Below are 10,000 nucleotides of genomic sequence, written 5' to 3'. Positions count from 1 at the left end.
CGCTATCAAAAGCTTCCATTTACTGCACCCTACTGCTGTGAGGTAGGGCTGTCAACAATATCGCAAAAGCTACCAGAACAATTTTCACAAAACTTCTTGGAAAGGTGTAGCACAGGCTAAGGAAATCCCATACATGTTTGGAGCCGATCAGACTGAAAGGGAACATTTTCCATATTGTAGCCTATTCTCGCAATGATTTGATGCATTTTAAATGATGCATTTTAAATGATGAATTTGTGCAAGCCTGTGTAATTTCTTTCACGTCTTTAATGCATTCATATGCTAGTAGTAATGCCAGAAATTACCGTGTATAGCCCTCTTAGAAATGATTGTTGCATCTTGCATATTATTCAGATGTGCACTCAATCGCGCATCCATGCAGGCAAAATGTGATCAAATGTGGCAATGTTTACAATACGTGATAGCCTAGTTAATGTGAATCGCGGACAATAACCAAAGAAAGGAATTTGCACCTCCATTCACCAATTAAAGGCTGTAGTAGGCCTAGTGTTTCTACATGTTGGCACAAAACATAATTTCTGTCAGAAGCCAGTCTATAATGCATACAGGGGTAACATGAGGTGAGTCAAACAGAAGAGGGGCCTGTCTTAGTAGCCTATTCCTGAATCCTGTCCCTTTCAAACTACGTTAAAATTGTGTGTTTAGCCGCCAGCATAATAAAATCTAAATTAAAAGACAAAATATTATTAGGCTCCAAACCTATGAGTCTAAGCCTTAGTTAAAAAAAATCTTCAGGTGTAAGTAATAAGTCAAATAACCACATTCTGTGTAATATAGAGGTTATCAAAAGATACTCTAGTTTGTAATTTCTTTTAAAGTATACATTTGGGGGGGGGCTTCTGTTTGGGGGTCCCTCAGACCCCACCACAGATTTGGTCCCCCCCAATGTTGACATCATGACTACAGCCTTGTACAGTAGTGTTTTGTTGGATCTATTGAACTGTTGTCGACGTGGCCGACGTCCTGAGTTGAATGACATTTTGTTTAATACACTGCATCACCTGCTTGAAAACCATATGCTGTGTTGTGTTTCTTTTCTTGTCAACTTTAAAACGGGAAGGGTGACGGGGTCTTAATACTGAGACGGCAGATTTAACGCTGCCTGGTGCCCAACATAATCATTTCCTTTTCTTGTGTCAGAGGCCACCGTTACAGTGTGTGTGTGTAACTGAATGAGCAGTTTCACCCCAAGGTTCATGGAGTTAATTTCTATCTGAGAGGTATACCAGTTGGAGGCAAAGAACTAAACTGACATACTAATTGACATTCTAAAGAAAGCGGCACAATAGTTCAGTGTACCCATTGGTGAAAGAGAATTGAATGATAGAATGCCCCTAAATGAGGAGAGAAGGGGGCTGAGGACAGGGAGACAGAAAGAGGGCACGCCATTGCTCAAGATGAATGAGCTGTTCTTAAAGACAGAACAGATGAGCGCTTAGCATTCCAGAGCCCAGAAAATAAATATTCTTCATTGGATTTTTCAATTAAATTACCAAAGGAAATGTTCAAATCACTTATAATGCACAGTCTGTGGAGAAATTACAAAGTTCTCAAGCCATTTTTTCAAAACCTCGGATGGCGGGCATTCGGTGTAATACACAGTTTTTCATCCATAAAAAGGCTTTGAATTACAATCTGAGTCTGAAGTTATGATGTAGATTCACTTTAGCTAAGGACACCAGAGAGAGGATGGGACCATGATGGGCCTTTTAAATGTCACTGGTACTGTAGCATGTTTTATGCACTGAAAAGATCACACGTGAAAGGACAGAACATACAAGCCGCAGGCTAACTAAAATGCTAGCAGTTAGTTCATAAATGCCAAACTTCTGATGAAGATGTATTTCCTTTATGACCACTAGTACAGTTACTGCCACAACTTTACTAGTCTCGCGCTCAGAGAAAGACACCACCTTGTTAATAAAATGCACCCTTTACCTATCTGCAATTCAGTTTGGAAAAAGCCGTCTGCTGAATGAATAATTAGAAGATTAGCTGTTTTATTTTCCTCTGCTTTTTTCATCCAGACAATGCATATCTCAAATTATTTCATATTTAGTAATATCTTGATTTTATATCTGTCTGCTTAGCTCTGTAAAATGTTCTGGCAGAATCACTCCACAGTTAATGTCTGCCAGTAATGTGGATTTTTTCATTTAATTTAACGGAACTCAGATAAATATAGAACCTTGGCCATATCTCATCTGGGCCTAGTTTCCCGCAAGCATCGTAAGCCTAAGTAGTTGGTAAAGTCCCTCTTACGAACATCTAAACATTTAAAAATACCATTTCCTGAAACCATCGTTGCTTAAAGGGATGATACGGAGTAAAAACAACCTGGGGTCTATTTATGGAGGATAACAAGTTCAAGCTTTCGTTTGTAAGCAAAATTACGTTAATCGGAGGAGGTTTGATCTAGACTGTTTGCATTAGCAACAAAACAGTTTATAGCCTGAAGCAGCAGCCATGGAGCTACGTCAAAATAAATTACTATTTTCAAACCAATGACAAGGCTCAAAATAGCCTTATGCTTCAGAGGTAGTTTGGATAGGGTGCCTACAGACAAAAACAAACTATTATAAACTTATATAACAAGGACTGTTTCTGAAGGCAGCGCATTGCCTTTCTTCATGTTCCGGTAGTGTCAAATCAGTGGGTGTGTTCGACTTCCTGCAGCACTGCGCAGATCGACTGAATCTTACTATACAAACATGCATCCAGTTCAGCCAGATTTGCACAAAGCTGGAAGAAGTCGAACACAACCACTGATTTGGTGATACCGGAAAGTCAATTAACATGTAGGTCCGAAGTTCAAATGACATGAAGTCACCTGAAATCACCAATTTGGAGGATATTTCAGAACTGTTAGCGTGGACAGCTCCCCTTAAGAACACCTTAAGAGCAGTGCATGTGCGTTCATGCTACAAACATGTTTGGGTAACACACCGAAAACACGTCTGTAAGATCAATCGAAGAGAACCTCAGAAGTGCATACATCCGTCATTATCAGGAAGTGAGTGAGTCTGTGTGCTATGTTGTGACTTCCTCTGAAACCTGAACCCCAACAAAGCCCTGATGGCAGAGGGACCAGCATTCACCTGCTAGCAAACAAACAAACCAACAAACACACACACACACACACACACACACACACACACACACACACACACACACACACACACACACCCTCTCTCTGCTTTGTCAGTCAGTGGGTCCCCACAGAGGGACACAAAGCGGAGCTCATGATTCTGGGGCATTCTGACATTTATCAGTTTGAGGGATTTGACTAATATTGGTGGGATATGAGGGCCTGCTTGTGGAAGTGTGCACAGGAAATTCATCTGCACAATTGGATTTGGGGGAAAGCGGAGGATTCAGCCCCGAGGCCCGGGGGGGAATGTCTGCGCTACGCCTCGCAAATTGCCAAAGTCGCTCCTTCTTTTGTGCTTTCAGTTGCTTTTCGGCCGCATGGCTTTCTCCACTCTCTCTCTCCCTCTTTCTCTCTCTCTCCTCTCTCTTTCTCCCATATCAATTCCCTTGGCATGCTTTTAGGTGACTCGAGGTTGATTTTGATTTGATGTGTGTGTGGTGTGTATGCGAATGTGTGTGTGTTCATTGTTTGTTTATGTTGGGGGGTTTGTCACTTGACAAAACTAATTTGCATATATATTTGGCCCAGTGCAGGTTTTTTCCCTTTGGGGGGCATTGGGATTATTATGGGATATTGCCACCATAGCTGGACCTAACGGGCTAAATTGGGTTTGCAAAGGGGCTTTTGTAAGGGGTGAGAAAAGAGATGGAGGATATGGAGACGAAGAGAAATTCTGACAGGTTAATCTTTCTCTAGAGGGAACACACACTGCAAGGAGGGGGAGGGGGGTTATTGGTGAAGGAAGGCCGGGGGTGATGTACACTGAGCCAGAGCTGAGCTCAACCTACATGTGGCGCTGCCAATCAGACTGGAAGTGTTTCCAGCTCCCTACGTGGGCAGAACAGATTTGGGAAACCTCCCCAAAAAAAAAAAAACATCCACTGAAAACCAAAAAGCACACACACACACACACACACTGGCTTTCTCACTCTCTCTCTCTCCCTCTTTCTCTCTCTCTCCTCTCTCTTTCTCCCATATCAATTCCCTTGGCATGCTTTTAGGTGACTTCGAGGTTGATTTTGATTTGATGTGTGTGTGGTGTGTATCTGCGAATGTGTGTGTGTTCATTGTTTGTTTATGTTGGGGGGTTTGTCACTTGACAAAACTAATTTGCATATATATTTGGCCCAGTGCAGGTTTTTTCCCTTTGGGGGGCATTGGGATTATTATGGGATATTGCCACCATAGCTGGACCTAACGGGCTAAATTGGGTTTGCAAAGGGGCTTTTGTAAGGGGTGAGAAAAGAGATGGAGGATATGGAGACGAAGAGAAATTCTGACAGGTTAATCTTTCTCTAGAGGGAACACACACTGCAAGGAGGGGGAGGGGGGTTATTGGTGAAGGAAGGCCGGGGGTGATGTACACTGAGCCAGAGCTGAGCTCAACCTACATGTGGCGCTGCCAATCAGACTGGAAGTGTTTCCAGCTCCCTCGTGGGGCAAGAACAGATTTGGGAAACCTCCCCAAAAAAAACGTCCACTGAAAACCAAAAAGCACACACACACACACACACACACACACACACACACACACACACACACACACACACACACAATTAGCCAATATGAGTCTCTCTCTCTGTCTCTCTGTGTGTGTCGTGTTGGCATGGCGACACTGAGTGACATACCACGGTGAAGTTCATGACCTTGAGAATCCAGATGGTGAGGGCCAGATTGACGATCATGGTGACGAGGAGCAGGAGGATGAAGAAGTACAAGCAGCGCTTCCTCCAGCCGTAGATGCCCACTGGGTATGCCTGCGCACAGCCCGGCCGCTGCAGTGGGTTGGGCTGAGATGCCAGGATGTACTGCTCCTGGGTCATCTGAGAGGAACAGAGAGAGGGATGGGGAAGAAAAGAGAGGGAGAGAATGAGAGAGAGAGAAATAAATCCTCCATAAATGTACAGTCACTGGTATCAAGAACGTTGCTGGCAGCTATTACATTATGGGTAGTTATTATTACATTATGGACTGCTACAAATGAGGGACAGTGAAAGCACGAGAAAAAAACTGAATCAGAGGGGCACTGGGTGCAAGATGACCGAGTATCTGTCATCAGCTAAAGTCAAACGGCTCATCCAGCCATTCTGAATACAGCCTTGGTGAGCCACTAATCAGATGAGACATTCCTGCACAGCCACGTGTCCCGTTAACCCCCGCAGACACTCTCGCACGGCGCACCGCCCCACCACCCAACCACATCACCACCACCTCAACAACTGGCGCCCATACTTTTCCACCGCGTTTGTTGAACTTTTTGCCGGAGCCGTGTCTAATGATGCTTCTTGGCGGTGAGTCCTTGAGCGCCATACATATTTATAATGGGAATCGATGTGTGGTGCTGGACTGGAGGCTGCAGAGTGATTCAGTTAATAAACGCTCCCTATTTGTTTCCATGCTGCCGCTCAACAGGTCAAACAATAGCCGCAAGACTTCAGCTGCTATGAATATCTAATGGAATAGCATTAGGGGGAGAACTCGTTCTGGATTATTCTCATCAGTCTGGGCTCTTACACTCTTTCTTTCTTTCTTTCTCTCTGATGTGCTCTCTCTCAGTCTATCGCAAGCAACTTTGCTTTCTTGTTATATGCAACTCTTCATTTTATGTGTACCTTTTGTCTTTTCTTGTTTTCTATTATTTCTGAACCACAACACACTCATCTCATATCACTCACCTTACTCTTTCTTTCTTTCTTTTCTTTCTTTTGCTTTCACTTCTCCTCTCTCATCCCTTAGTTCTCAGCATATTTCTCAGATGGATGTGACAACACAGTCATCCATCAGCCTTCTGGGTGCAGTTCTCCTGCGTGCCACTGGGAGCAGTATAAATCCTTTTTAACCTCTTCCGTGCCAGGCGGCTGCTGTCCTGACTCACACAGAAGCTCTTCAATCTCCCAGATTACATCTGTGCTGTGGCTGCTGTTATTGAAGATGCTTTCCATCTTTTACCCCCTCATCCCTTTCCATTCCTCCCCCTTTACCCCTTTCATTCCCCTTTTTGTGTTCTGTTTGCTCTCTCTCTCTCTCTCTATTCATCTTCTTATCCCCCTCTCTCTCTCTCTCTCTCTATTCATCTTCTTATCTCTCTCACTCTCTCTCTCTCTCTATTCATCTTCTTATCCCCTTTCTCTCTCTCTCTCTCTCTCTATTCATCTTCTTATCCCCCTTTCTCTCTCTCTCTCTCTCTCTATTCATCTTCTTATCCCCCTTTCTCTCTCTCTCTCTCTCTCTCTAGTCTGTAGTCTTGGCACGTTGACACACACAGATATGGGGAAGAATAGCAATAGACTGGCCATAAATAAATAATGAGCAGATAAAGGGATGAAATGTAGTGGAGGTGTTTTTCTGGAGGTAAACATCACCAAGTCCAAGTGGGAATGATGTGTTGTTCTTGGTACGGGGAAAAGGGGCAGTGTGACACAAACACACACACACACACACACACACACACACACACACACACACTCACATACATTCACATACAGACACATTAAGACAACTGCCGACTGAGTAGGAAGCTATAGGGAGATGAATCATCCAGTCGTCAGAACTGCATGTCCAGCCATGGGTAGTCAAGCGAACAGCACAGGGCATTGGTGTGTGTGTGTGTGTGTGTGTGTGTGTCTGTGTCTGTGTCTGTGTCTGTGTCTGTCTGTCTGTCTGTTTTTGGTGGATATTTTTGATGTTTGTGTGTGCATGTGCATGCATATATGTTCAATGTGTGTCACACAGCATCATTGTTAGCAGAGTGTGTGTACTGTATGTGCGTGTATGTGTGAGTCAGTGAACCCACACACATTCAGCCTTGTGTGCCAGTAAAATGTGCTAAAAACACAGCTATTGTGGGGATAAATAGGCTTGACCCACGACTATGTGGGCACATGCCAAGAATACTAAAACAGCTGTGCTGGTATGCAGACTAAAGTCAAAGGCATGGCTGTCCACCTGCACGAGAACACTCTAACAGACAGGTGTCAGCCTCATCAAGCATGACCCCTCTGCAAACCCTCAGCCGCTGTCGTGCTTCCACAAACTCGGCCGAACCAGACAGTGGGGACGGCGGAGGGGATAGACATCAGCGCGAAGCCGCCGCAGCATGGCCGACACTGACAAACTGCCCGCTGCCACCGCGAATCTATCTGTCACAGTGACACAGAGGGTCTCACATACACATGACAGCAGACATCCACCATTTCAGTCCCAGTCCCACACTGGTAGCCATTCACTGACATCATACACACACACACACACACACACACACACACACACACACACACACACACACACACACACACACACACACACATGCTTGCACCCTTGGACAGAAAATGTTACATGTGGGTTGCACTGACTCTACCCTAGACAGCATTTCCACAGTTATGACATAGTTATTCTCAGACGCGCACATAAACGTCTTCTTTTAATATGTCCATACTCACAGGCTCAAAGAGGAGTACACAGCCCCAACAGGAGCTTTGTGAGAGATACAGCACTTTAAACTCCTCTGCTTATGGGAGTCACTTAGAGTAGGCAGCGAGTTTTTCTGGCAGGGCAACAAATCTCCCTCTGCTTGTTAAAATATGAATAGACATTTCTTAGTCATGGCATTTATGTGGCTTTGAAATCACAGTGCATAACCACGGTCTGATGAGGCTTGTTGGAAAACAGAACAAAGCCTTCTTGAGACAAAAAAATCTTCAAATACGTCTCTTCCTTCATACATCAGCAAGAAAGAGAGACAGATTATTATTATATTTTTTTTTTGACGCTAAATAAATATTTCTTCCAAATATTGTTAAGAAGTTGTGCGATGACATCCACTCCTTCACACACACACATACACAGAGAGAGCGTTGGCTGCATTAACAAATCGATACATAATTTAAAAAGGTCACATCAAATGGCGCTGCAATTTAATGCCGTGTGGCAGACAGCGAGGATTTGCTGATAATTAAATGTTGCTGTATCTGAACAAGCTTTCGCAGCTTATGAGAGCAGAAACACCCCGGGGTTATTGACAGATTCCTCCCGGCATGCACAACGTGACCAACTTTTGTCACTTCACCGAATACCGAGAGACATCCGTATAGTTGTGCCTAGTCAGTTTCCGATGCTTACTGTACCTCCTCTCTGTATCGGCTCATTGCTGCAGCCACTGACAACTCCTCAAGGGTGACACACTACTATATCCCCTCCCCTTAGCTTCAAATGCAATCGAACCTCCTCCGAATTCAAATATCCCTAAAGACCAGGGTTGCAGTGGTAAAATAAGAAGTAGGTAAAATATGAATTCTGTGATAAGGTGGACTGCGCCATGCAATATCGGATGTTTAAAAAAGGCATTCAGAACATGTTTGATGATGGTGGAGGTTATTGTCCAATGTTTATAACAATACCAGTGGTATTAAATGGTTCCTAGAGTGGTGATGAGTGTACATATTGTGAATGTGGATAATATAGTGTAATATGTGAATGTTAAAAATTGCAATTAGTGAATACACTTTTTTGAGAGGTGGATAAACTCTATTTCTGAAATTTTAGAGGTGGATAAACTGTGTTTACTTGTGTTTAGCCTCCACTGCAGCCCTGCTAAAGACGCAGTATATGTTTATCAAGGTTGTGAAGAGGCAAATGTAGGAAGATGAAAAGTGACAAAGCAAGATAATTAAGCGGGGAGCCGGGCGGGGAGTTTGTGTCAGTTCTCACTGTCAGACGTATCATCCAGTCTACTCTGTATGTTTTGACATGCTGTGAATGAGGACAAGCTCAGTAATACCTCCAACGATGGGCTGTAATCAGTGCATGGTGACATGAAAACACACACACACACACACACACACACACACTTTTTTTCTGCCTTAATCGTGCACATTACGTGGGAAGCTGGCGAACGCCACACATTTGGCGCATGGCTGCACCTGTTACGCCCCAAAGCAAGCCACGCGTGAGGCTGAAGCAGGGACACCACAGCTTAGCTTATGTGTGTGTGTGTATGTGTGTGTGTGTGTGTGTGTGTGTGTGTGTGTGTGTGTGTGTGTGTACATTAGACATCTGTATGCGTAATCATTTGTATTTCCAACTTCTCACCCACTTCACTTCACTGCAAGTTGTGCACCTGCACAATGTGCAGATGGTATAAGACATTTTTAAACACCAATTACCAACCAAAGGAAAGCAGGTGTCTGTCTGCTTATGTGTGTATGCATTTAAGCATGTGCGACTGTATGTGTGTGTGGGTGTCTATGAGAGTGTAAGGGTGCACGCAGACAGTGTTGGTTTAGGTTTTTTTTGTTTTTGTTTTGCTTCGCTTAGGGTTCAGCTCCAGCAGAGACGTGCAAACAGCAGCAGTGTGAGCAGCACTCATCCGATGGTTTGGTGTTTGTTTTTGCTCTTATTTATTCATCTGCTCCAGCCCCCTGAGCTCCACCCCCTCCACCCTCATCCATACTGGGGATGGGGGTGAGGGATGAGTCCCGCTTCTGGCGGAGAGGAAAACAGATGAGTAAATAGACGAGAGAGCGGACGAACGGCAGACACTAACAGAACGAAAGAAAGAGGATGCTGACAGCGAGAGGACAAGTGCAGTGGTTTTAAGCTGCCTGTGCCGCTCCCTGTGTGACCAAGCGAGGAGTCATCAACCCAATTGGGTCCAGAACCCTTTAGAGGAAGCCTGGCTGTAAATAGAGAGAGTGTGTGTGTGTGGGGGAGGGTCGATGGAGATGGAAGGGAATGTGATGCACACATAGCCTACACTCACACACACACACGCACAGACGCACACAGACACACACACACACACACACAAACACATAAATATAAAAAGGCCTA

The 10,000-nt window shown here is 44.4% G+C and overlaps 1 protein-coding gene across 2 annotated transcripts in view; it reads right to left on the bottom strand.

Annotated features, from left to right (window-relative positions):
• The window catches only part of LOC125304293 (zeta-sarcoglycan), a 235,675-nt gene that overhangs the window by 103,903 nt on the left and 121,772 nt on the right, over positions 1-10,000 (bottom strand). For both annotated transcript variants that reach the window (XM_048258428.1, XM_048258437.1), the window contains exon 2: positions 4,801-4,995. In XM_048258428.1, the coding sequence (XP_048114385.1) occupies positions 4,801-4,995 (195 nt within the window). The remainder of the gene's footprint in view (positions 1-4,800; positions 4,996-10,000) is intronic.

This window comes from Alosa alosa, chromosome 1, assembly GCF_017589495.1.
Source record: "Alosa alosa isolate M-15738 ecotype Scorff River chromosome 1, AALO_Geno_1.1, whole genome shotgun sequence".
In the NCBI taxonomy this organism is placed as follows: Eukaryota; Metazoa; Chordata; class Actinopteri; order Clupeiformes; family Clupeidae; genus Alosa; species Alosa alosa.
The sequence above is the reverse complement of the archived record's forward strand: the minus strand, read 5'-3'. Positions and strand labels throughout refer to the sequence as shown.